At 45.6% G+C, this 27,862-nt stretch overlaps 1 protein-coding gene across 6 annotated transcripts in view; it reads left to right on the plus strand.

Moving 5' to 3' along the window:
- STK33 (serine/threonine kinase 33) overlaps positions 1-27,862 on the plus strand; it is a 430,311-nt gene that overhangs the window by 222,132 nt on the left and 180,317 nt on the right. For all 6 annotated transcript variants that reach the window (XM_030201030.1, XM_030201029.1, XM_030201032.1 and 3 more), the window contains 3 exons: positions 628-741; positions 3,163-3,267; positions 3,449-3,587. In XM_030201030.1, coding sequence (XP_030056890.1) covers positions 628-741; positions 3,163-3,267; positions 3,449-3,587 — 358 coding nt within the window. The remainder of the gene's footprint in view (positions 1-627; positions 742-3,162; positions 3,268-3,448; positions 3,588-27,862) is intronic.

The raw sequence follows: 27,862 nt of genomic DNA on the forward strand, positions 1-27,862 counted from the left end.
TTATGCGTCTCTCTGTTCCTCCCTCGACGTCATCACGTTTTGACGCGAGGGCGGGGCAGAGAGACAGGGAGAGTGGGATGGCTTCACCACCATGAATTGTCGAGCCCTTCATGGTGTGGACTGAGGAGTGACTTCAGAACGTTGTCTTCAGAACGTTGAGGGTGCGTTTTATTATAGTAGATGTTGTAAGATTCTCATTTTGCTCAGCATTTCCATGTGCTTGTTTTAACTTTAACATTTTAAAAAATATATATGTTTATTAGGATTTATTTAAGGAATTCACTCAAGATGGTGTACAGTAAGAATAGATCAAACATGAGCAATAGACAATTACAGCAGTAAAAATATTCAAATAACAATACAAAGTATGGCATAGTATACTACCTACAATGTCAGCACAATACGTAATAGAACATTTTAATTGAAAGTGAAGGGTTAAGCAAAGATGGAACATATAGATAGGTAAGAGAGTAAGAAGAGTTAGAAAGTAAGGTGACTAATTTAAAAAGAACGTTGCAGATGAGGTCAGACAGATGGTTAAATATTATCTCAGCTAGGGTAGGAGTGGATAAACATCATTTGGAGGCATTGTTTTTTTTTTTTTTTTACCTGTTCTGCTTTTTCTAGCAAATCTATACATTTGGAAGGAAACTGGGACAAGGAAGCTTTGGAGTGGTGATTGAAGCAACCCATAAGGAAACAGGCAAAAAGTGGGCAATTAAAAAAGTGAACAAAGAAAAGGTAAAGAAAGAGAATAGTGTACTCTCATTGCTCTTGTTGGTACTTATATATACGGCTTAATATAAGCAATGTCATAGTAAAGATACAAACTTAGAACAGAATGAGAAAAATGTCAAATTTCCTATCCAAAATGAAGGGCATTTAAACCTAATTTTATATAGAATGTAAAGGTTGGAATTTAGACATGCAGGTCGGGACACGCTCAATTCCTACTGATGCAGAGCGTTTCTAAAATACCTGCAGGAGTACACATGCATTTGGGAGTGCGTGCTGTGGGAGCAGCCATTTTACAAAGATACATGTTGAAAGAATGAATGATACAGACCCAGCAGCATGGAGGTGTCAGTACTTTGCATGGAAGTAGCACCATTTCCATCAGTGGCTGCCACATTTTACAAATCTACACATATAAGTGCCACCAATTAAGAAGTAAGGCCGCATTTTACATGTTTCAGTTTGGAAATCAAAATAAATTACATGGGATTAAGGAGAATGACTCCCTTAATCTCTCATGTAAAGCCCTGGCCAAAATGAACATTTAAGCTTTGAGAAGATGTAAATCCTGATGAGGAAATTGTCCCCCATACACGTGTATTCCTTTTGTAAAACAGGCAATACATGTGTATATTTTAGGTCCACCCAAATCATGCCCCTTGGGCCTACATGGCATAAGCCCTGGGGTCTACTGGGGTTGGGACAGTGTGATTCCCAGTCGTTCCTACCCCTTGCTGGTATCGGTTCAAAATGGCCCAGTAACATTTGGCAGTGGTCTCACTGTACTACTGTTAGAGGTAAAGCTGTCTCCCCCAAATATAAAATTTTTTACATGCAAATTTTCAAGCATGGTACTTTTTGGTATAATTTTATAAAGGTTTTCCCATGTGAAAAATGCTTTTTATAAAACTGCACAGTCGTTTGTGTATAGACATTCCTAGGTATATAGTTAGGGAGAGCAGAGATGTATTTATAAAAATATGCAGGTACATGCATAGAGTAAGTACATATTTACGGTAACCTTGGAGCAGGATTAATTGCATGTGATGGCATTTATGCTCTATTTTTGCTGGTTCTTGGGGTCAATGTAAAAAAAAAAAAGGCACATATGCATCTATGCTACTTTTATCAAAAACCCGCCAAAGGCTTAAAATAGGTGCTTTTTTGGATTCTCACATTGATGCCATTTTACCAGATCAGGCCCTTAATACATACCTGTTAGCATTCATGTTTAAAAGTGTCTCAAATTATCTCACACACAGTGTGATTTGTTATTATATAACAACCAGTTTTACTCGATCTGAGAATTTGTGACTTTCTGGTTAGTAGTTCAGGGCCACAAGGGAAAATATTACTTGAAAGTAGCATTTTTAATTGGTAGTACTTGGGTATTGCTGTTGACTTTGTTACTTCCTAAACATCATGCTGTACAAATAGGGTGGGATTCAGTTTTTTTATTTTTAAAGATTTTACTATAGATGGGCTTCCTGTTCTTTTACTTCCCCTAACAATTTTTATATTGTATACTAGCAGTTCACATCCGTATGAAAACAATGGATTCAGTGTACTCTAGGGGCTTAAATTGTCCAGCAGTTTCTCTTTTATTTGTTGTTATTGTACCTTAGTAAAACAATGCCAAGTAACTTTAAGGGGGGGGGGGGGGGGTGTTAAATGTGGGCTGCTATTAACATAGGTTATTTTACCACATATCATGCTATTTTAGCACAAGGTCCCATTTTATGCAATGAGAGCCTGTGTTAAAATAACGTGTGGTAAAAAATCCTATCTTAACGGTAGCCCATGTTGATAATTTCCCCCTCTAAATGCACTTTTGGAATTGTGTAAGCTAGCTATGTCTGGTGTTCGTTGAACTCAAATCTAAATAGTTGTCTGTCTATGAATACATTTTATATAACAAAAGAGAGGGAACGAAGTACAAACTAAAGTCCAAACAAAAAAAAACAGCACCACGGGCCTTTAAAAATGGAACACAGTTCTTTAATGAATGAGCCTTGACAAAAAGACCCGATACAGAAAGTGAAAGTGCCTTGGTGCTTTGTAGCTTTTACTACATGAGACGTGGGGTAAGGAATAATATATTGTAGAGGAATATATTCGAGTTATTCCCCAAGTTTTCCACGTCATCACTGTGACCCCTGACGCAGGTGCTAGTCACCGAAACACGGCCCTTGTCGGGTCTTTTTGTCAAGGCTCATTCATTAAAGAACTGTGTTCCATTTTTAAAGGCCCGTGGTGCTGTTTTTTTTGTATGAATACATTTTAGACATTCATTAACCACGTTTAGTCAATGGTAAAATGAACAGAAAAATAACCAAAGAAATTATTGAATGAGTATGACTCTATTATGCAGGATTAATTATAATACCAGTGAGAACATACATTTGTTTTTGTTTGTTTATGGTGAAGGCTGGAAGCTTAGCTGTGAAGTTACTTGAACGGGAAGTACACATCCTAAAATCTGTAAACCATGAACATATTATACATCTTGAAGAAATTTTTGAAACTCCTAAAGTAAGGCTTTTTACAGTACATTATAAAAAGTTGCATTTCATGAGGAAATATGAATGCCATCTTTTATTCCTTACCTAATGCGCCTGTTTTCAAATTGCTTGTGTTGTCTTCGTGGTTAATTCTTTAATCATATAATATATGGCAAGAAAAGTTATTATTTCTGGTTGTTTTCTAATATCAGCGGATGTACCTTGTAATGGAGCTGTGTGAGGGTGGAGAACTGAAAGAAATTCTTCAGATGAAAAAACATTTCTCAGAAAATGAAACAAGACACATCATTCACAGTCTAGCATCAGCAATAGCATACCTTCATAAAAAGGGTAAAAAAAGGTTTATTGATTTTATTTGTCCTATGACTGCAGTACTATTTGTATTTACTAGCTAACACCTATTGAAATATTAATATGGATGCAGTGACTGTATGTATTGGTCAGGTGTGTGTCACTACACACACACCAGTATGCAGTGAGGTGTGTATGTAACATAGGTGTATGAATGTACATTGTATGTATTCATATAGCCTTCAGGGCACAGAGAAGTGCACTCATACCCCCTATATCTATCTATCTATCTATCTATCTATCTATCTATCTATCTATCTATCTATCTATCTATCTATCTATCTATCTATCTATCTATCTATCTATCTTTATGCAATGAAAGTAATGAATACAAATTTGTTTATAATTTACCACCCATATACTAGAGTCTTTAGCTATGAAAATGTCTGTTATACCAAAGTTATTTTCTTTAGCTTGGAATGAACTTCTTTCTCCTTTTTCTTCCAACTCAATTGGAATCAGTGTTAGTGTTCTGTTACTATGCACCTCGATTCATGTGAATTTTTTTTTGCTTATTTTAATTAGCCCTTCCCTTTTCACTGTTCTTAGTCTGGTCACCAAGGATTCTTCTAGATCCCTGTTTCATGGTGTCTAAATTGGGTAACCTGTTGATGATAACAAAGCCCTGGTGAAGCAAGTAATGAAGCAAAACTATGACCGGTTGAGTCTCTCTTGAGAAAAATGGAGCCAACTGGGTAACAGAATTGTTCATAATTGGCCGGCTGATATTCCTTATAATAGAATCATAGATGTCTCATACCCTAAGACAGATTTGAATGGTTAACTATATGAAAGTTATTTTCATTAATCTCAGTATTCTTATTAACGTACTCTAAAATATCTAGTTGCTTTCTTGTGATTAAATTTAAAGATCAAATCCACATTCGTTGTAATGGAATGGTCATGCATTTGATTAGCACAGATTTTAGCTCATACTTTTTCAGTATTAGTTCAAGGTGAGATATTTCCCCGTCTCCAGAGGGCTTATATCCTAGTTTTGTACCTGAGACAATGGAAGGTTATGGGCCCCTTTTACAAAGCGGAGGTAAACCCAATGCGGGCTTCCTCAGCGACCCTCCAGACCGGTCAAGACGCTTGGGTTATGCACGCCTACCAGCAGAGGGAGACTGAGAACACTAAAACTTAAACCAGTATAAGCTAGCAGCCAACCCCCAAGCAGCCAATAAATCTCAGTCTCCAGCAGAGGGTAGACATGCAGCCTGAGCAGTCAGTCTGGTCTGGTAGGATTAGATTTTCTTAACTAATACCCTGTACTTGGAATTATTTTTGGTTGAGTGCTTCAAGAAAAGCGGGTCCAGTGGGATTCACTGTGGAATTTAGCCGGTGTGTGGCTTATTCCCCGGCTGGCCTTTGGTTAGGCAGCCATGTGCCTCGGCTCCTGTTGTGACAGGAACCTTGAGAGCCATAACTTCTGGCAGTTTGAAACAGGGGCGTATCTGGACTCCGGCGGTAGGGGGGACCAGAGCCAGAGGGAGGGGGCACATTTTAGCCCCCTCCCCCACCGCCACCGACCCCCCCCGCCATTGTCAGAGCCCCCACCGCCACCAATGACTCTCTCCACCCCCCTCCCGCCGCCAACCCTCCCCAGCTGCCGTTGCTTACCTTTGCTGGCGGGGGGCCCCAACCCCCGCCAGCCGAGGTCCGCTTCCACCTGCCGCTGCCTTAAAAACTACTTCTTCAGCCGGCGGGGCACCCCAAACCCCCGCCAGCCGCCCCAAGGTGTTTAAAGTTCATCTTCGGCCTCCGTGGCCGTGCTGCTGTTGATAGGAGCTGTTGAATCCACTTCGGAGTCTGACGTCGCAGCACGTACAACGACGTCAGACTCCGAAGTGGATTCAACAGCTCCTATCAACAGCAGCACGGCCACGGAGGCCGAAGATGAACTTTAAACACCTCGGGGCGGCTGGCGGGGGTTTGGGGTCCCCCGCCGGCTGAAGAAGTAGTTTTTAAGGCAGCGGCAGGTGGAAGCGGACCTCGGCTGGCGGGGGTTGGGGTCCCCCGCCAGCAAAAGTAAGCAACGGCAGCGGGGGAGGGTTGATGGCGGTAGGGGGGTCCATGGCAAAATCTGCGGGGGCCCAGGCCCCTGAGGCCCCATGCAGATACGCCCCTGGTTTGAAATCCTCTTTCTGAACTTTCTGCTTGTTGCCTCGGCTCCTGCTATGGCAGGAACCTTGAGTGCTTAGTCCCTGTCAGCTCTTAGCAACTGGGCTTTTGTTGTGAGTGTAAAAAAAAAAAAGAAAGAAAGAAAGAAAGAAAAAGAAACAGTGTTTGGCTGCTTGGCAGTGCTTGACTGTGTTGTTTGGGAAGCTGACAGAGAGGCCTGGGGATTTTGAGCAACTTTGAGAGAGCTGGGACGTTAGGGTGTACCGCTTTAAATTCGCGGTGTCGGCGGGAAAGCCGTCGCGCTGCCGTTCTTGTGCGCGAAGGGGGATAGACGCGCCAGGAGCTCAATGCAGGTTCTGTGGGGAGCCTAAACAGCCTGATTCTTCGCCTCCGGTACTAGCTGCGGAGGGTTCAGGTAGCGGTAAAGGTTTGCCCGGCTCTGACTTGTCCTCTGGGCCCGTAGCGGCGGTTCCGATTTTGGCGGGAACCGCCGCCATCTTGGATTCGGCCGCCACGGGGGTGGCTGCTCGCCCGCTGTTGGAAGGTCCGGGGCAGAGTGCTTCCAGGCCTCCGAAAGGTGCGGGGGCCATGGGGTTTCCTCTGGATTTTATTTGGGCCATGTTTCAGGCCTGACAGTCAGGCCCTAATCAGTTAGAGCCTCTGAAGGGAGCAGGGCCTCTGGTTGCTAAGTGACAGCGTTTAGATTGGTCTGAAGAGCCAGATTTGTTTTCCTTGCCTCTCTCAGACGACGAGGGTAGTCTGCTGGGGGATGAGTTCCTAGGGGACAAGGTTTCTGAGGAGGAGGGGCCTTTGCCAGGTGAAGACCCCTCGGTGGTGCGCATTTTCCCTAGGGATGAGCTTCCTGAGCTGTTTGAGCAGGTAGTGTCCACGCTTAGGTTTGATTCGCCTGAACCGGTGGTAGCGGACGCTAAGCAGCTTGACCCTTTAGTTAAGGGAATTCGGCGGGCAGCGCGTACTTTTCCCATGAATTCGGATCTCAGAGATATGATCGTCCAGGAGTGGTCTTCCCCAGATTCTCCTTGTAGGGTGAGCAGAGCTATGGCGAGACTGTACCCTATTCTGCAAGGGGATAAGGACTCCTTTAAGTCGCCGACAGTGGATGTGGTGGTGACCGCGGTTACCAAGGCTACGGCTGTTCCGGTTGATGGGGGAGCTGCTCTCAGAGATCCGCAGGATAGGAGATTAGAGTCTTTCATTCGGCGCAATTTTGATCTCTCGGCATTGTCACTTCAGGCCGCTCTGTGCGGGGGCCTAGTAGTCAGGGCATATTTCCGTTGGGCTGAAAGTCTTTTGGATGGCCCGGCCTTAGATAGAGCTTCCTTGGTGCAAGAGCTAGCCAAGTTAGAGATGGGCTCTTCCTTTTTGGCAGATTCTAGTTATGATCTGCTGAGAGCTTCTGCTAAGAATATGGCGTTGGCGGTTGGAGCTCGTCGGGCTCTTTGGCTTAGTGGTTGGACGGCGGATGCGGCGTCTAAGTCCAAGTTATGTTCTCTCCCCTTCAAGGGGACCTTGCTGTTTGGAGAAGAGTTGGATAAGTTGGTTCGATTTTTTCAGCGTACTCAGCTCTTTCGCGGAGGTCGGTGAGGAGGCCGAGATGCGCCGGGGGAAGGTCTGTCCTCCGGGCGTGCTTCACAATGAAGGTGTGTGGGTCCAGCCTCTGGTAAGGGTAGGGGCTCGTTTGAGTCAATTCTATCAGAGGTGGACCCATATCACGTCAGATCAGTGGGTACTCGAGGTGGTGCGAGACGGGTACACGCTAGAATTTGAGACTTTCCTTCCAGATTTTTTCCTCGCCTCTCCATGCCGCTCTCGGGTCAAGGCCAGGGCGATTCGGCAGACACTTCGTCGGCTGATACATCTGGGGGGCGGTCGTTCCCGTGCCGGTTTCAGAAAGGGGGACAGGTTGTTATTCGATTTATTTTGTGGTCCCCAAAAAGGAAGGTTCCTCTCGGCCTATTCTAGATCTCAAAAGGGTCAACGAGGCTTTGAAAGTTCCCTCCTTTCGCATGGAAATGTTGCGCTCTGTCATAGTTGCGGTGCAGAAGGGGGAGTTTCTCACATCTTTGGATCTGTCAGAAGCCTATTTTCATATTCCCATTCGGGCGGCGCATCATCGGTTTCTCCATTTTGCGGTTCTGGGACAGCATTTTCAATTCTGTGCGCTGCCGTTCGGTCTGGCTACGGTGCCTCGTACCTTTTCCAAGGTTATGGTGGTCGTGGTGGCGGCTTTGAGGAAACAAGGAGTGTTGGTACACCCATATCTCGACGATTGGCTCATTCGCGCCAAGTCCCTTCAGGAGAGTGTGGATGTGACGGCGAAGGTGGTAGCTTTCTTGGAGTCGCTTGGCTGGGTGGTGAACTTGGTCAAGAGTCACCTGGAACTGACTCAGTCCCTGGAATATCTGGGGGTTCGCTTCGATACGGCAAAGGGCCGGATGTTTTTACCGGCAGTTCGAATTGCCAAGATGCAGTTATTGATTCGCCAGTTTTGTGCCAAACGGTTCCTGTCTGCTCACTCTTACCTTCAGATTTTGGGACTCATGGCGGCATCGATAGAGGTAGTGCCCTGGGCCAGGGCTCACATGAGGCGGCTGCAGGTGGCACTGTTGGAGCGGTGATCTCCTCAGACTCAGAGCTTGGAGAAAAGACTGCGCTTGCCGGATCTGGTTCATCTCAGCCTGCGATGGTGGCTTCACACGCCGAATCTGGAAAAAGGCATGCCCTTGGATCCTCCGGAGTGGACGGTGCTAACGACGGATGCCAGTCTAGCAGGTTGGGGGGTGCATTGTCTCGGAGAGGTAGCTCAGGGTCGCTGGTCGGAGGAGGAGGCCTTGTGGTCCATAAATCGGTTGGAAACTCGGGCGATAAGGTTGGCACTGCAGTCTCTTCAGTATCTTCTCGAAGGCAAGGCAGTTCGAGTACTGTCTGACAATGCCACGGCGGTGGCGTATGTAAATCATCAGGGGGGTACCAAGAGTTGAGAGGTGTCAGAGGAGACGGCGGAGTTAATGCGTTGGGCAAAACTTCATCTTCAGAGTCTCTCGGCAAGTCATGTAGCCGGAGTAGACAACGTCAGTGCGGATTTTCTGAGCAGGCACACGTTGGATCCAGGAGAGTGGTTGCTACATCGTCCATTGTTCCGTCGCCTAGTGAAGGAGTGGGGTCTGCCTTTGATAGATCTCATGGCCTCGTCAGACAATGCTCAAGTACCCAGGTTTTTCAGCCGGCGGCGAGGTCTGAGGGGATCGATGCTCTGGTGCTCGCGTGGCCCCCTCACCAGCTGTTGTACGTGTTTCCTCCTTGGCCCTTGATAGGATGGATAGTTCAAAGAATAGAGCGGTACGCCGGGACAGTAATTCTTGTGGCTCCAAATTGGCCTCGTTGGCCTTTGTTTGCCGATCTAGTACGTCTGGCGATAGGCGGGCAGCTCGCACTGGCGGAGTCGGTGGTGTTGATGCAAGGCCCAATCGTGATGCCAGACCCGTCTCCGTTCTCGCTTACGGCCTGGCTCTTGAAAGGGACAGGCTGAAGAAGAAAGGTTTTTCAACTAAGGTGATTGATACTATGTTGCAGTCCCGTAAACGTTCCACGTCCTTTGCTTATATTAGGGTGTGGCGGATCTTTGAAGGTTGGTGTAACGATCGTTCTTGTTCGCCTTGGACCGCTTCCATTCCGGAGGTATTAGAGTTTTTACAGGATGGTGTAGACAGAGGTCTTGCTCTTTCCTCTTTGAAGGTGCAGATTGCGGCTCTGTCCTGTTTTCTGGGAAGGATACGGGGAGTCTCCTTGGCGTCTTCCCCGGATGTGGTTCGGTTTTTATGTGCTGTAAAGCTGATTCGTCCTCCTCGGCGGCCGGTTGTACCGCCGTGGGATTTGAACTTGGTGTTGGAAGTCTTGGTAGGGCCTCCCTTTGAGCCTCTGGGGTCGAGTACTCTTAAAGATCTTACTTTGAAGTCGGTGTTTTTGGTGGCTATTACTTCGGTGCGGTGAGTTTCGGAGTTGCAGGCTTTGTCTTGTCGTGCGCCTTTCCTGGCTTTCTCGAAGGAAAAGGTCTCTTTGAAGCCTGTTCCATCGTTTTTACCCAAGGTAGTGTCGTCTTTCCACGTAAATCAGGACATTTCTTTGCCAGTGCTGGGAGATAAGTTGGGAGATGCGACTCTGCACCGTTTAGCCAAGCTGGATGTTCGGCGAGTCTTGAGGGTTTATTTATTCAGGACTCGGGAGTTTCGGTCTTCAGATAGGTTGTTTGTGTTGTACGGCGGTCCAAAGAAGGGAGCTGCAGCTTCTAAGGCAACTATTTCCAGATGGTTGAAGGAGGCGGTTTCCTTGGCATATTTGATCAAGGGACGTAGAGTTCCTGACCAACTGAAGGCGCATTCGACCAGGGGAGTAGCTTCCTCCTAGGCGGAGAGTGGTCTGGTTCCGCCTCAAGATATTTGCAGGGCGGCGGTCTGGTCCTCGTTGCATTCGTTTGTGAAACATTATAGACTGGATGTGCAGGCTAGGGAGGATGCCAGTTTTGGTGTGGCAGTGTTGACTTCTGGGTTGCAAGGTTCCTGCCCTTAGGAGTTGTACTGCTTTGGTACTTCCCAAGCGTCTTGACCGGTCTGGAGGGTCGCTGAGGAAGGTGAAATTAGATCTTACCTGCTAATTTTCTTTCCTCTAGACCCTCCAGACCGGTCAGGAACCCTCCCGCTGTGTACATGTTTCTTTGTGGTGAGTATGATTGGCAGAGTTCTGGTGTTCTTATGGTCTATGTTGCTATGGCTGAAAGGTATCTAAATTTCAAGTCTTGCTATACATATATTTCCTCTGCATTTCAGAGAGGGACCGTAGTGCTGTGGCGTTCGGACAGTTGAAGCACGTGTTTCATGTTTTTTGTTTCTGAGTACAGGGTTCTTTGACCTTTCGGGGTTGTAATTGTTTATTGGTTTCATTTGTTTTCTGCTTTGTTAAGGATTTACTGGCTGCTTGGGGGTTGGCTGGTTTAAGTTTTAGTGTTCTCAGTCTCCCTCTGCTGGTAGGCGTGCATAACCCAAGCGTCTTGACCGGTCTGGAGGGTCTAGAGGAAAGAAAATTAGCAGGTAAGACCTAATTTTACCTTATTGCTCACTAAAAAGGAACTACCGCCGGGCTACCACAGCAGCCCAGTGGTAGTTCCCACCCCCAGCACGCAGTCATATCCGGCGCTACAAAAATATATTTATTTTGTAGCGCTGGTGTGTACCCGGCGTTAATTGGGTAGTCACGCGCTACCTGGTTAGTGCTGGGTTAGCACAGGAGCCCTTACTGTTACCTCAATAGGTGGGGGAATGGACACCCCCTGAAATGGCCGCACGGAAAGTGCGTCACTTGCTGCACAGCCATTTCTTTAAAAAAAGAAAGACCTACCTTTTACCTGCTGAGGTAAAAGGGGACCTTGGCACGAGTCAAAACACGTTCCGATGCCAGCGCAGGCCCCCTTTTGCCGCAGCTTGGTAGAAGGGGCCATATGTGACTTGTTTAAAGTCAGAAGGAGCATCAGTGGGATATGAATCCTGACATCCTTGGTTTTTAGCCCACTGCTGTAACCACTAGGCTACTTATCCACTCTAGTGGGCCACTTACTATAGTACTAACGCTGAGAGACACTTCATGAAGCTAATAGATAGTGATTTTAAATTAATTGGAATTTGTTGCTCAAAGGTGCCGAGAAAGCAGTTAATGTACATGGATTTATAAAGGGTTTAGAAAAGATCCTGGAGAAAAGGTTAATAAACCAGTATTATCCAGGTAGGCTAAGGAAAGCCATGACTTATCCATGAATGCTTGGGCATTCTAGTGAATACGATCTGGATTAACCACTGCTGTAAAGCAGGCTGATGCTCTTATGGACCTTTTGGTCTGACCCAATATGGCATTTCTTAAGTTACCTTCTTAATTTGACTTATTCCATATTGGAAGAAATATGCCAACCAGTTGTACATTTTGTGTTTGTCTCTCTAATAATAACAATAAAAATATTTAAACGTATTTAGAAAAGAAAGTATATAATTCTGTGTCTGTAATAAAACTGTTTTGAAATTAGAGCTTCCTGATAATTTTGTTTATAAGAAAAGCCTTTTATAAATCAGACTCCTAACTTGTTTTTTAAAATTCTGATAGCTGTGTATGTAGGCAGTAGCTTACTGTATTCAAGCTACATCTGGCTAAGTGGACTTTTGGCCTTGAAAGTTCATGCCTCAATAAATCAATTAGCCTACATGATTCCACTAGCCCAGTGATTCCCAAACTTTTTCAGTTCACAGCACCCTTCGTGTCCGAGCAATTTTTTGCAGCACCCCCTCCCCCGGCCACACTGATCTCCGCCCCCCTCAGCCACAAAGGTCTCCGCCCCCCAGCCACACCGATCTCCGCCCCCTCCCACTCATACAAATATAGTGCTAGGGTGTCCCTATAACCAGTCCCTCCAAATGACACATTAATTACTACTATTACTACTACTACTACAAATCATTTCTATAGCGCTACCAGTCGTACGCAGTGCTTCACAATTGAACATGAAGAGACAGTCCCTGCTCAAAGAGCTTACAATCTAAGTCAGGACAGACAGATAGACAGGACAAATAAGGGATAAGGGTAGGACAGACAGATAGGACACGTGGAGGGGCATAATCGAACGAAAACGTCTATCTCCATGGGCGTTTATCTCCGAGAACGGGTCCGTGAAGGGGCGGACCGAACCGTATTTGGGGAAAAAATAGACGGCCATGTTTTATTCGACAATTTGTGAGCTGGGCGTTTTTGTTTTTCAGCGATAATGGAAAATGAAAGCGCCCAGCTCAAAAACGAATAAATCCAAGGCATTTGTTCGTGGGAGGGGCTAGGAGTCGTAGTGCACTGGTCCCCCTCACATGCCAGGACACCAGCCGGGCAACCTAGGGGGCACTTTTACAAAAAAAAAAAAAAAAAAGGTAAAAGAGCTCCCAGGTGCATAGCACCCTTCCCTTGGGTGTTGAGCCCCCCAAATCCCCCTCAAAACCCACCACCCACAAGTCTACACCATTACTATAGCCCTAAGGGGTGAAGGGGGGCACCTACATGTGGGTACAGTGGGTTTGGGGGGCGGTGTGGAGGGCTCCCATTTACCAGCACAAGTGTAACAGGTGGGGGGGGATGGGCCTGGGTCTACCTGCCTGACGTCCACTGCACCCCCTAATAACTGCTCCAGTGACCTGCATACTGCTGCTAGGGAGGTGGGTATGACATTTGAGGGTGAACATAAAAAGTTGTGAAACGGCATATTTTTGTGGTGGGAGGGGGTTTGTGACCACTGGGGGAGTCAGGGGAGGTCATCCCCGACTCCCTCCAGTGGTCATCTGGTCATTTAGGGCACTTTTTGGGGCCCTATTCGTGGAAAAACAGGGTCCAGGAAAAGTGCCCTAAATTCTCGCTAAAAACGCATATTTTTTTCCATTATCGGCGAAAGGCGCCTATCTCTGATCGGCCGATAACCACGCCCAAGTTCCGTCTTCACCACGCCTTTGACACGCCCCCATCAACTTTGTCCGCATCCGCGACGGAGTGCAGTTGAAAAACGTCCAAATTCGGCTTTCGATTATACCTCTTTATTCGTTTTTGTGAGATAAACGTCTATCTCCCGCAATAAAGGCGTTTTTCTTTTTCAATTATAAGCTGGATAGGGATAAGGGACTATTGAAGAGAGGAAGATAAGATAAAGTTTACGAATAAGTGACAAGTTAGGAATCAAAAGCACCATTAAACAGGTGGGCCTTTAGCCCGGATTTGAAGGCGGCCAGAGATGGAGCTTGACGTAATGGCTCAGGAAGTCTATTCTAGACATAAGGTGCGGCAAGATAAAAGGAACTGAGTCTGGAGTTAGCGATGGAGGAGAAGGTGCAGTTAGGAGAGATTTACCTAGTGAACGGAGTTCCTGGGAAGGAGTGTAGGGAGAGATGAGGGTGGAGAGGTAGTGAGGGGCTGTGGAGTGAATGCACTTATAGGTCAATAAGAGGAGCTTGATTTTAATTACCATTTATAACAAATTACTACTCTACCTGTGAAATATTATTCCGTTATTACACTTCCTCTGTATGCTGCACAAGCCAGTATGTTTGAAAATATAAGTGAGATTAAATAAAAAATACCACCAACAATAAAGAATGACAATGTGGATGCAGCAACTCAGGTTTGCTTGCTGTGTTTTGAATGGGAAGGGAAAACAGAGACTTTGTGACTTCATCCTGTCTCTTATTTCCATCCAACTTCCTTGGCAGCAAAAGCGAGTCTCGAAGGCTGTCTGCTCTTTGCCTCCAGTGGCCGTGACAAAAAAAAATAAGAAAAAGCAAGTGTGAGGCCACAGCAGCCTTCAGGCATGCGCTGTTGGCTCTGCTGGTCCTCTGCTCCCGCTGATGTCAACTTCCAGTTCCGGGGGCAGAGGACTGGCAGAACTAACAGCACATGCTTGAAGGCTGCTGCAGCCTTGCGCTTGCTTTTTTTGTTGTTATTTGCCACCGCTGCTGTCTGCAGTAGCGGTTCAGGTGGTGGCAGGACAGGACAAAAAATAAGATATTTTTGACTAGACCTGTTTCAATAACAACTAAGTGCCAAAAAGGTGCCCAAACTGACCAGATGACCCCTGGAGGGATAAAGACATGACCCCCCAATCTCCCAGTGGTCACTGACAGCCTCCCACCTCCCTAAGACGTGAAAGTGACAGTACATACCGGGCTGTATGGCATCTGCAGATATAATGGCCATTCCTCTTAGAGCAGCAAGCAGGTCCCTGAAGTAGCCTAGTGGTCGGTGCAGTGGACTGTAGAGAAGGGGACCATATCGCACTCTAACTAGTACATATATGGTGGAAAGTGTGAGCACCCCAAAACCCATAAAATACCTATTGAACCCACAGGTGACACCTGCAGGCATAAGGACTATGGTAGTGGTGTACAGTTGTATACAGTACATTTTTTTTGCTAGTCCAGGAGGGCTCACCATACAGTATAAAGGGGTTATGATGTGATGTATACCTGAGTCCTTTTATGTGAAGTTCATTGCAGTGCCCCCTAGGCTGCCCTACTGCTCTGCTGGGATATCTGTGTGGCCAGTCTAGTAGGACTGCTGGCCCCCAGATATCTCAATGGCTTGTATTTTCCTTTGTACATTTTTTTGTTTGAAAATGGCCCTAAAAGAAAGATGTACTGAGCACAAAAACGTCTAAAATAGGGCGATTTATGAACCAAAAAAATATACATTTTTCTGTTTTGAGAACCATGTTTGGCACTGGATTTTTGGATGTTGTTTGCAAAACATCCAAAATTGGATTTGGAAGATAATGAAAATGTCCCTCCATACTACTCAAAAATGTGTATTCCATTGCTGCAAAGTTTGATCAAATAAACAACTTAGCTGATTCAAGGCTAGTTTGCAACTATGGTGTCTGTCTAGGGTGGCAGAATTTGGAAGAGGGTGGCACAGTTCCATTGTGCGAGAGTGCCTTTCCCTGTTTCCCTTCTCTCTGCCAGGGCTGCTGCCGCCTCCTATCAGCTCCTGAACCAGCCTGAAGATTAAACAAGCCTGAGTGCTGCACAGATCCTATAAGCACAATCGCTTACAGTGTTATTCCAACTACAGTAGAACTTTGTTATAAGGGACTTTCTACCCCTGATATCTCACCTTGCATCCAAACCAAAGTTTCAGCGTGCTTGTCTGACATTGCTGTCTGGATGTCTCAACGCCACCTGAAATTAAACATGACCAAAACCGAGCTTCCCATTTTTCCCCCCAAACCCACCTCCCCACTCCCCCCATTTTCTATTTCTGTTGATGGCTCTCTCATTCTCCCTGTCTCCTCAGCTCGAAACCTTGGGGTCATCTTTGACTCTTCTCTCTCCTTCTCTGATCATATCCAGCAGATCGCCAAGACCTGTCGTTTCTTTCTTTACAACATCCGTAAAATCCGCCCCTTTCTTTCCGAGCACTCTACCAAAACCCTCATCCACACCCTTGTCACCTCTCGTTTAGACTACTGCAATCTGCTTCTTGCTGGCCTCCCACTTAGTCACCTCTCCCCTCTCCAATCGGTTCAAAACTCTGCTGCCCGTCTCGTCTTCCGCCAGGGTCACTTTACTCATACTACCCCTCTCCTCAAGTCGCTTCACTGGCTCCCTATCCGTTTTCGTATCCTGTTCAAACTTCTTCTACTAACCTATAAATGTACTCACTCTGCTGCTCCCCAGTATCTCTCCACACTCGTCCTTCCCTACACCCCTTCCCGTGCACTCCGCTCCATGGATAAATCCTTCTTATCTGTTCCCTTCTCCACTACTGCCAACTCCAGACTTCGCGCCTTCTGTCTCGCTGCACCCTACGCCTGGAATAAACTTCCTGAGCCCCTAGGTCTTGCCCCATCCTTGGCCACCTTTAAATCTAGACTGAAAGCCCACCTCTTTAACATTGCTTTTGACTCGTAACCACTTGTAACCACTCGCCTCCACCTACCCTCCTCTCCTCCTTCCTGTACACATTAATTGATTTGATTTGCTTACTTTATTTTTTGTCTATTAGATTGTAAGCTCTCTGAGCAGGGACTGTCTTTCTTCTATGTTTGTGCAGTGCTGCGTACGCCTTGTAGCGCTATAGAAATGCTAAATAGTAGTAGTAGTAGTAGTAATCTCGTGTTCAAGGGCTGCCCCCTTTGAGGTAGACTTACTGTCAAGAGGGTGGGGGGAGGGCAGGACTTGGCCAATGTTTCTTCTAAGGATTGATAGCTTGTGCAAAAATTTCCACTGACTAAATTTGTGAGCATTTTTCTGCAGCAGAAGCTCTTGATTAAAAATCATAACCATAACAAGGTGAACATTTTTAGATAATATTACATTTTTACTATTACCTTAATGGTTATATATTAATATTGATTGTCTCGGCTAACATGAATTAAAAACATGAAAAATTAAAGTATTTCAGACCTGTGATGGAAAGTTAATTGAAAATTGTATAGTTGTAAAATGCCACCCTCTCCCTAAAATAAACCCTGTCATATCAGGGCTTTTAAAAACAGAATCATGCAGCTTGGACCACTGCTGATAACAGTGTCATTATAATCTATAGTATTATAGTGCCATCTTATGGATGAGACCAGAATAGCCAGTTTAGCAGAGTGCCACTTTAAGCTAAGTAATTGCTCAACTGTAACATAGTAACATAGTAACATAGTAGATGACGGCAGAAAAAGACCTGCATGGTCCATTCAGTCTGCCCAAGATAAACTCATGTGTATACCTTACCTTGATTTGTACCTGTCTTTCTCAGGGCACAGACCGTATAAGTCTGCCCAGCAGTTTTTCCCGCCTCCCAACCACCTGTCCCGCCTCCCATCACCGGCTCTGGCACAGACCATATAAGTCTGCCCTCCCCTATTCTCGCCTCCGAACCACCAACCCCTCTTCCCCCCACCTGCTCCACCACCCAATTTTAGCTAAGCTTCTGAGGATCCATTCCTTCTGCACAGGATTCCTTTATGCATATCCCACGCATGTTTGAATTCCGTTACCGTTTTCATCTCCACCACCTCCTGCGGGAGGGCATTCCAACCATCCACCACCCTCTCCGTGAAAAAATACTTCCTGACATCTTTCCTGAGTCTGCCCCCCTTCAATCTCATTTCATGTCCTCTCGTTCTACCACCTTCCCATCTCCGGAAAAGATTTGTTTGCGGATTAATACCTTTCAGATATTTAAACGTCTGTATCATATCACCCCTGTTCCTCCTTTCCTCCAGGGTATACATGTTCAGGTCAGCAAGTCTCTGCTCATACGTCTTGGAACGCAAATCCCATACCATTCTCGTAGCTTTTCTTTGCACCTCTTCCATTTTTTTGACATCCTTCGCAAGGTACGGCCTCCAAAACTGAACACAATACTCCAGGTGGGGCCTCACCAACGTCTTATACAGGGGCATTAAAACCTCCTTTCTTCTGCTGGTCACACCTCTCCCTATACAGCCTAGCAATCTTCTAGCTACGGCCACCGCCTTGTCGCACTGTTTCGTCGCCTTCAGGTCCTCAGATACTATCACCCCCAAGATCCCTCTCCCCGTCCGTGCCAATCAGACTCTCCCCGCCTAACACATATGTCTCCCTTGGATTTCTACTCCCTAAGTGCATCACTTTGCATTTCTTCACATTGAATTTTAATTGCCAAACGTTAGACCATTCTTCTAGCTTCTTCAGATCTTTTTTCATGTTTTCCACTCCCTCCGGGGTGTCCACTCTGTTGCAAATCTTGGTGTCATCCGTAAAAAGGCAAACTTTACCTTGTAACCCTTCGGCAATGTCACTCACAAATATATTGAACAGAATGGGCCCCAGCACCGATCCCTGAGGCACTCCACTACTCACCTTTCCCTCCTCCGAGCGAACTCCATTCACCACCACCCTCTGGCGTCTGCCCGTCAACCAGTTCCTAATCCAGTTCACCACTTCGGGTCCTATCTTCAGCCCATCCAGTTTATTCAAGAGCCTCCTGTGAGGAACCGTGTCAAAAGCTTTGCTGAAATCTAAATAGAGGCAGATACAGATAGTTCAGTTTTTCTGTAATGCTTTTTAACAACTAATAAAAATATCTCAGTATTTATATTTTCTTGTGCATGCAACATTTTGCTGTGTGCACACACGCTCAACTTAGAGGGAAAACTGGTCATGGCAGTGCTTGAGTGTGAGCCTGTGATTAAAGGGCGAATAGAATGTTGGGTATTAGGAAAGGTATGGATAACAGGTGTGAGGATGTTATAATGCCGTTATATCGCTCCATGGTGCGACCACACCTTGAGTATTATGTTCAATTCTGGTCGCCGCATCTCAAGAAAGATATAATGGAATTGGAAAAGGTGCAGCGAAGGGCGACTAAACTGATAGTGGGGATGGGACGACTTCCCTATGAAGAAAGACTAAGGAGGCTAGGGCTTTTCAGCTTGGAGAAGAGACGGCTGAGGGGAGACATGATAGAGGTATATAAAATAATGAGTGGAGTGGAACAGGTGGATGTGAAGCATCTGTTCACGCTTTCCAAAAATACTAGGACTAGGGGACATGCGATGAAACTACAGTGTAGTAAATTTAAAACAAATCGGAGAAATTTTTCTTCACCCAACGCGTAATTAAACTCTGGAATTCGTTGCCGGAGAACGTGGTGAAGGCGGTTAGCTTGGCAGAGTTTAAAAGGGGGTTAGACGGTTTCCTAAAGGAGAAGTCCATAAACCGCTACTAAATGGACTTGGGAAAAATCCACAATTCTGGAAATAACATGTATAGAATGTTTGTACGTTTGGGAAGCTTTTATATGCAAAAGTAGTAGCGTATGACTGTTTGTATTTAATTTCTTTGCAGTTGGGGAAGTTTAGATTGAGGAATTTGCGGGCCAATCTTCTGGCATTTCTAGGTGATAGGTCCACCAGATTGAGCATATAAAGTGGGGCGTCTGCGTGGATGATTTTGTGGACTGTTGTGAAGATCTTGAACTCGATTCGTTCCTTGAGTGGTAGCCAATGTAGCTTCTCTCTTAGAGGTTTCGCCCTCTCGTATTTAGTTTTTCCAAAGATGAGTCTGGCTGCGGTGTTCTGGGCTGTTTGGAGTTTTTTAATGGTCTGTTCTTTACAGCCTGCGTACAAAGTGTTACAGTAGTCCAGATGACTTATTACTAATGACTGTACTAACATAGTAACATAGTAGATGACGGCAGAAAAAGACCTGCACGGTCCATCTAGTCTGCCCACGATAAACTCATATGTGTATACCTTACCTTGATTTGTACCTGTCTTTTTCAGGGCACAGACCGTATAAGTCTGTCCAGCAGTATTTCCCGCCTCCCAACCACCAGTCCCGCCTCCCATCACTGGCTCCGGCACAGACCCCGTATAAGTCTGCCCTCCCTCATCCTAGCCTCTCAACCACCAACCCCTCTCCCCCCCGCCACCCAATTTCAGCTAAGCTTCTGTGGATCCATTCCACAGAAGCTTATCGTGGCTACCACTCAAGGAACGAATCGAGTTCAAGATCTTCACAACAGTCCACAAAATCATCCACGCAGACGCCCCACTTTATATGCTCAATCTGGTGGACGTACTAGGGTACGGAAGATGTTTCTTGGGAAAAAAGGTTTTATTCTCTTGAGTTTCCACATCGAGTAGAACATTTTTTTCGTTGTATTTTTCACGTGGGTGTCGAGTGTGAGGTATCGATCAATAGTGACTCCAAGAATTTTCAGATGATCTGAAATAGGGAGTGTGCAATATGGTGTGGTTATGGTAGGGTAGTTGATTGTGTTGTATTGGGAGGTGAGAACTAGACATTGAGTTTTTTCTGCGTTCAGTTTTAACTGGAATGAATCCGCCCAAGAGTGCATGATTTGGAGGCTCTGGTTGATCTTGTTGGTTATTTCGTTTAAGTTACTTTTAAACAGGATGTGGATCGTGACATCATCCGCGTATATGTAGGGGTTGAAGTTGTGGTTGGTTAGAAGTTTGGCTAGTGGTATCATCATAAGGTTGAAAATAGTTGGCGAAAGGGGGGATACCTGAGGAACTCCACATTCAGGAGTCCAAGGTGGTGATCTGTCATTATTCGTTGTTACTTGGTAGGATCTGGTGGTGAGGAATCCTTTGAGAACTGGGCCTTCGATTCCAAAGTATTCTAGCAGATGTAGTAATATTTCATGATCTACCATGTCGAAAGCACTAGACATGTCGAATTGTAGTACGAGTATGTTCTTGCCGGTTGCAATTGTTTTTTTGAATGAATTCATTGCAGACACTAGTACAGTTTCAGTACTATGATTTGATCTAAATCCTGATTGAGACTCTTGTAGGATTGAGTGTTTGGTTAGGTAATCCATGAATTGTTGCGTCACTATGCCTTCCATCAGTTTTGTTATGAGCGGGATCGAAGCAACTGGTCGGTAGTTGGTTAGGTCCATTGTGCTTTTCTTGGCATCTTTTGGCAGTGGAGTGAGAAGGGTATTTCCTTTATCCGTAGGGAAGAGACCGTTTAGGAGTCTATAATTTACTTGGTTTGTGTAGTCTTTTGTGAATTGTTTGGGGGCGGCTTTTAGTAGGCTAGTAGGGCAGATGTCAAGTTTGCATTGAGATTTGGCATATTTTCCGATCCAGTGTGTGAGTTCGTCTACTGAAATCAAGTCAAAGTTGGTCGATGATCGATCGGCTGGATATTCTCCAGGTTTCGGGTCTAAGCATTCAAGGATGCTTGTGTACTCAGTGATATTGCTTGGTATCATGCGTCGGAGCTTTATAATTTTTTCCTTGAAATAGTTCGCTAGGTTGGTTGCCGATGGGGTTTCTATGCTATTCGAAGTGACCTGTGTGGTGTTTAGGAGATTATTTACAAGTGAAAAGAGTTTATGCGTATCCTTGTAATTTGGTCCTATTATAGTTCTGTAATGCGTTCTTTTGGTTTGATTTTGTATTTGTATTTTCTTTGTAACTGTTTGCATTCTTTGAGTGTGTGTTTGTCTTTTTTTTTGCTCCAAGCTCTTTCTAGCCTTCTAACCTGTGTTTTTAGTTCTTTCAGTTCTTCGTTGAACCACGGGATTGAGTTTTTCCTATGTGAGGTTCTAGTTTGTCTAGGACTGTTCTGCATCTATTATCCCATTCTTGTAGAAATTGGGGTGAGTCAGTAGTTGTTGTCCATTCATCGGTATATATTTGTTGCCAGAATGTTAGAGGGTCTATTTTGCCTCTTGTAGTGTATGTTCTTTTTTCTTGTTTTTGTAGTGTCTCTTTTGTTTTCCAGAGGAGGGAGGTGATAGCCTTGTAGTGGTCTGACCACGGTGTGGCTGTCCATTTTGTGTCTTTGATTCTGAGGTTCGCTTCTGATGAAAATTTATGGGTAATGATGTCTAATGTATGTCCTTTCTTGTAGGTGGGTTGCATGTTAGGCCAGTGGAACTCCCAAAGTTGTAGGAATTCCTTGGATTCGTGTACGTTGTTTGTGTTAATTTCTTCCAGATGAAGGTTGATGTCTCCTGCTATAAGAATATTTTGGGAGGACAGGCAAGTATTTGATATGAAGTCCGTGAAGTGTGTCTGGGTATTTTGCCATCTAGCTGGGGGGTCTGTAAAATAGGATTATGTTTAGTTGGTCCTGCAGGTTGGGGTGGTTGATTCTGATTGAGGCTATTTCGAGATGGGGAAGGATAGATTCAGCTGTTGTTGTGACTGTGTATTGGGATTTATAAATTATAGCTATGCCTCCGCCTCTTTTTCCTTCCCTTGTCCAATGGGTGATTTTGTATCCTGGTGGGCAAAGCTCTAGGATTATTGGGTCTTTAGAGTCATGAATCCAGGTTTCATTGATGAGAAGGAAGTCAAGGTGATCTTCTGTTATCCAGTCAGTTATCGTTATGGTTTTTTTGATTATTGATCTAGCATTAGAGTAGCCTATTTGTATTAATTGGTATTGCTCCCTTGGGTTTGGGTTTGTGGTGATATTTATCAGTTGTCTATTTTCTTGATGTGTGGATTTGGTATTTTCTTTTTTTGATAACTCTTGTTGGTGTCTGTAGGTATTAGGTTTGTTGTATACTTTGTTGTTGTTTTGTGCAAGCATGATTTGTACGTGTATGGTGTGTGGTTCGAAAGTTGTGAGGTTGTTGTTATATGTGTCATGGGTTGTATGTACTTGTATGAGTAGGATGAAACAGTAGATAATTAGGGGTATTTTGTTGGGGTACATATCAACATTTAAGACACTACAGCAATTTCTGAAGCAAGAGTAAATAGGATGTAGAATACAATATACTCGGTGCACCTACTGTACAGTGTCTACTGCTGGGTTCCTGTAGCAGCTAGTTATCAGCATTTAAGACACTACAGCAATTACTAACGCAACAATGTAAAGGATATAAAGTACAATATGCGTGGTGCACCTACTGCATGGTGTCTACTGCTGGGTCCCTGTAGCAGCTGGTTATCAGTATTTAAGACACTACAACAATTACTAAAGCAACAGTATATAAGATGTAAAGTAGCTCCACGCTCCACGCAGAGATTACAGATCTTGCTTCATGATAATGCTATAAGAAGCTTAGCAAATATTTAGCAGGTATATAAATTTACAAGCATTACAGATCTTGCTTCACTATGATGCTATGAGAACCTAGCAAACATTTAGCAGGTATTTACTTTTATAAGCATTACAGATCTTGCTTCAATATATTGCTATGAGAAACCTAGCAAACATTTAGCAGGTATTTAGATTACAGGTGTATGATAATCTTTAAGAGTTTTCTGGATCTTGTTACAGGCTGTGAGTTGTGAGGCAATCATTCAAGAGGCATTTATATTATAGATCTGGATGCAATTTGATACCTCCCGTATAAGTCCTATCCAGATTTGTTTTTTTTTTCCAGTTGTAATGGAAGTGCGTTTTAGCAGAGCAAGCAAAACAATACAGATAAGCAGAATCGCAGGCAGCCTATCTAGTTCATTTTGGCAGAACTAAACAAAAATAAACAAAGCAAAGCAAGCAAACATCGGTGGTGTTAGAAGCAATCCGCTGATCCAGTCCTCTCTCTCGTGCCCGCCAAGTTCCTCTGCAAGGCCTGACCTGGTAGCGAGCAGCTAATCCGGGGCCTCTGTCGGGACGGTGTTCTTTACCTCAGGCAGTGCTCCTGTACACTTCATGAGAGATTTGCTTTTGTCAAAGCCCCCTGTCAAACTTCCACCAGTGTCTTGGAATCTCATTGTCGTTCTCATCCAGCTGATGAAAGCTCCTTTTGAGCCACTGAATTCCTGCCATCTGAAGTACTTGACCTGGAAGGTCATTTTCTTGGTGGCTGTTACTTCAGCTCGTAGAGTCAGTGAGCTTCAGCCTTAGTAGTGGATGCACCTTATACTAAGTTTCATCATTTATTTATTTATTTATTTATTTATTGCATTTGTATCCCACATTTTCCCACCTTTTTGCGGGCTCAGTGTGGCTTACAATAAGATATGAATAATAGAATTACATTTGTTACAACTTGGTTGTGGATTACATTGTACAGAGTTGTGCGAGACATTCGAATATCATTAGGAATATAACAATGGGACATCAACATAGAAACATTGGAAGGAGACAATGGGAAGTTGAAAGGGCAGTGTTAGACACAAAGACATATGGTGTACATAGTTCCGTGAATAAATGTATGATTGACTGGATTACAGGATGAGGGAGCAGAAGTGGATGTATGTTGCATTGATGAACAGTGAGTATGGACTCTATGTGTTTTGGCTCTTTCCGTAAGTTTGTTCAAACAGGTGAGTCTTCAGTAGTTTACGGAAGGAAGCTTGTTCGTTAATCATTCTTAGGTTGCGCGACCGAGTAGTCCTCCACACGCACCCTAAGTTCATGCCGAAGGTGGTGTCGGAGTTCCATATGAACCAGCCGATTGTCTTGCCAACATTCTTTCCCCGACCTCATAACCCATCCTGGCGAAAGCAGCTTGCGGACCTTGGACTGCAAGAGAGTGTTGGCCTTTTTCATGGAGTAGATGAAGCCCTTCACACAGTTCACCCAGCTTTTTGTTTCTTTTGATCCCAACAGGATGGGGGGCGCCACCGTGAAGCACACCATATCCAATTGGCTAGCAGATTGCATTTCCTTTGCTTATGCCCAGGCTGGACTGACTTTGAAGGGTCATGTCATGGCTCATAATGGTAGAGCCATGGCTGTGTCGGTAGCCCACTTGAAGAAAGCCTCCATTGAAGAGATTTGTAAGGCTACGATGTGGTCTTCATTCCACACATTCATATCACTACTTCCTTGAGCAGGATACCCGACGTGACAGTCGGTTTGGGCAGTCAGTGTTGCAGAATCTGTTTGGGGTCCAGAATCCAACTTCACCCTCCTAGGCCCGTTTTATTCTGTTCCAGGCTGCACTCTCATCTAGTTTCTGTATAGTTTCAGGTTAATCTGCATTAAGTCCTGGTCTTTGCGAGGCCCAATTGACCAATGTTTGTTGTTTTGGGTGAGCCTGGATGCTAGGGATTCCCCACTTGTGAGAAGATTGAAATCCGCTTGTCCTGGGAGAAAGCGAATATACTTACCTGTAGCAGGTATTCTCCGAGGACATCAGGCTTCATATTCTCACAATCCCGCCCACCTCCCCTTAGAGTTGTCTATTTGCATGTTTTTATTTTTATTTTTTTACTTTTGTATTAAACTGATGTGGTGGCAGGCAGGAAGGCACTCGTGCATGCGCGCTGGAGCGTGGCTCGTGCTTCTAAAAGCTCTAGTTAATTCTATGGGAAATTTGCCGGGCTGGGCGACGCGGGATGGTGCCTACCCACTTGTGAGAATAAGAAGCCTGCTGTCCTCGGTGAATGCCTGCTACAGCTAAGTATCTTCGCTTTTTCTCTATAGACTCATCTGCTCAAACAGATTTTCATCTCAGAGCCAGCACAGGCATCTTCTTTGCTATGCAAGTCCATACTCTGTTTTGCTACCTTGGTGCAATATCATTGCACTGGATGCTTCAGAAGGGTAGTTTTTGATGGAAAAGCCATTAAAATCAATCCCGGTTGTACTAACTGTAGAAGATAAATATTTTTTCATCTTTTTTGTGTTTGTTTTTATTTTGCACTTTTCAGGACAGTCTTGCTAATTTTTACAGGAAATATTCAAAGACTTTGTTAAGGGCTATTACAAGGATATCCCATGTGGAACCACAAGCTTCTTTTTTCCACCTTCTCCTTGTAGATTTTTCAAAGTTATACTATTAGTATCTGGCTAAATATCTAAATATCTGACTAAATGGTTTGATACTATCCATATAAAAAGGGACTGGGTTTTGGGTGGGGTGCAGGGCGGTTGAAAAATTATCCATTCAGTCGCGATATTCAGCCATTAAACAGATACATTATCCCCTGGATTCTATTTTTCTCCAAGGACAAGCAGGCTGCTTGTTCTCACATATGGATGACGTCCACGGCAGCCCCATGTCCGGAAAATCTTTCTAGCAACAAAAGTTGCTAAAGCCTTCGAGTGCACAGGTGCGCATACTGCGCATGCGCGGCCATCTTCCCGCCCGTTGCGCAAGAGTCCCGCTTCAGTCTTCTTTTTTCTGTGGTCAAGAGTGGCTGTTTACGGCGGTTCTGTGCCCCAGTAAAGAAGAGCCTTCGTTTTTAGCTGGCTTTCGCCAGTTCTTTCTTCTCCATTTGTGCTCGTGAACGAGCTGTTTCGTTTATTCTTTATAAAAAAAAAAAGTTTTCCCTTAGTTTCTTTAGTGTTCTCCCTGAAGTTTCCTTTCGTCGTCGTGTGCGGCCATTTTGGCCGCCCGTACGGGTTTTCTCCCTTTTTTGTGCCTTTCCTTTGGCACCATCACGAATTTTGATTTTGCCGTCGCTATTTTTGTCGATGACATCGAGGCTCGCCAGTGGCTTCAAGAAGTTCACTCGGTGCAACCGGGCAATCTCAGACACCGACCCTCACGCGTGGTGTATCCAGTGCCTTGGGCCCGACCATCGCCCAGACGCATGTAAGTTGTGTCTTAGCCTTAAAAAGTGGACACAAGCATCGAGACAAGCTCAACGGGAACGCCTGTTTGGAGCTTTGCCCGGTACTTCGGTGTTGACCTCGGGAGCGTAGGTAATGGCTGTCCAGAGACCATCACATGCTGGCAGCAGTGAACCATCGAGTGGGTCTCCACCTGCCTCAAGGGCTCCTGCGGTACAGGCCCATCGGGACCAACCCCTTTCGGACCTGACCCCGAGGAGGCGTGTGGATTCCACGTCCTCGTCGGTACCAAGGGGTACCAGTGATGTGCCTTGAGCAAAGGCAAAGAAGCACTGTCATCGGTTCCCTTCTCGTTACGGTACAGAGAGCTCCGGGGCATCGAGGGAATCCGCACCTGTGAAGTGTCGACGCCGGGAGGACCGCTCACCCTCCATACAGGAGGTGTCGATGCGCCGGCCTCCGGACAGCCCAGTACCGCCTCCTCCTCGGCAGATTCTGGCCTCAACTCCTGTACCGACTCCGCAGCTTTTCTCAACACTCTTGACGAGCGCCTCCACGCCATTCTTCCAGGGATCCTGGAGGGGCTGCTGTGACAGTCTGTTCCAGTACCGGGGTGCTTGCGCCTACGGTACCGTCGATGGATGCGGCGGCTGGCTCCCTGCCTGTGGTGAGGCCCTCGACGTCGGCATCGGCCTCGGCTGCCCCCCAAGTTGACTCTCCGTCGACGTCGATGGAGGGAGCTTCATTGCTGCCAGCACGGGAGTCAAGTTCTCGGCATCTCCATCTGGGACATAGCTCCTTGGCGTCGGCTTCGGACTGTAGTCAGAGAACTCCTGTCCGATACCGAAGGAGAGGCCTCGTGGGAGGCAGAGGAAGACCCAAGATATTTTTCTTCTGAGGAGTCTTGTGGCCTTCCTTCTGACCCTACTCCTTCGCCAGAGAGAAAGCTTTCTCCCCTGGAGAGTTTGTCTTTCTCATCCTTTGTCCGGGAAATGTCTACGGCCATTCGCTTCCCGGTGGTAACTGAGGATGAGCCCAGGGCTGAGATGTTCGAGGTCCTGGACTATCCTTCGCCACCTAAGGAGTCATCCACTGTTCCTCTACATAATGTCCTTAAACAGACACTGTTGAGGAACTGGATGAAACCACTATCTAACCCCACCATTCCTAAGAAGGTTGAGTCCCAGTATAGGATTCACGGGGACCCGGAGTTGATGAAGGCCCAGTTGCCTCATGACTCGGGGGTTGTGGATTCTGCTCTTAAGAGAGCCAAAAGTATGAGAGATTTCGCCTCGGTGCCCCCGGGACGGGAGGCTCAGACTTTGGACTCTTTTGGGAGGAAGGCCTACCAGTCAGCTATGCTCATCTCCAAAATCCAATCCTACCAGCTATACACGAGCATTCACTTGCGGAATAATGTGAAGCAACCGGCGGACCTGGTCGATCAGCTCCCTTCGGAGCAGGCCAGGCCTTTTCAGGAGGTGGTCAGGCAGCTGAAGGCATGTCGTAAATTCCTGTCCAGGGGTACTTTTGACGTGACGTCCAGAGCTTCTGCTCAGGGTGATGCGCAGACTCTCATGGCTGCGTGCCTCTGACCTCGAC

This window comes from Microcaecilia unicolor, chromosome 4 (genome assembly GCF_901765095.1).
Source record: "Microcaecilia unicolor chromosome 4, aMicUni1.1, whole genome shotgun sequence".
Classification (NCBI taxonomy): domain Eukaryota; kingdom Metazoa; phylum Chordata; class Amphibia; order Gymnophiona; family Siphonopidae; genus Microcaecilia; species Microcaecilia unicolor.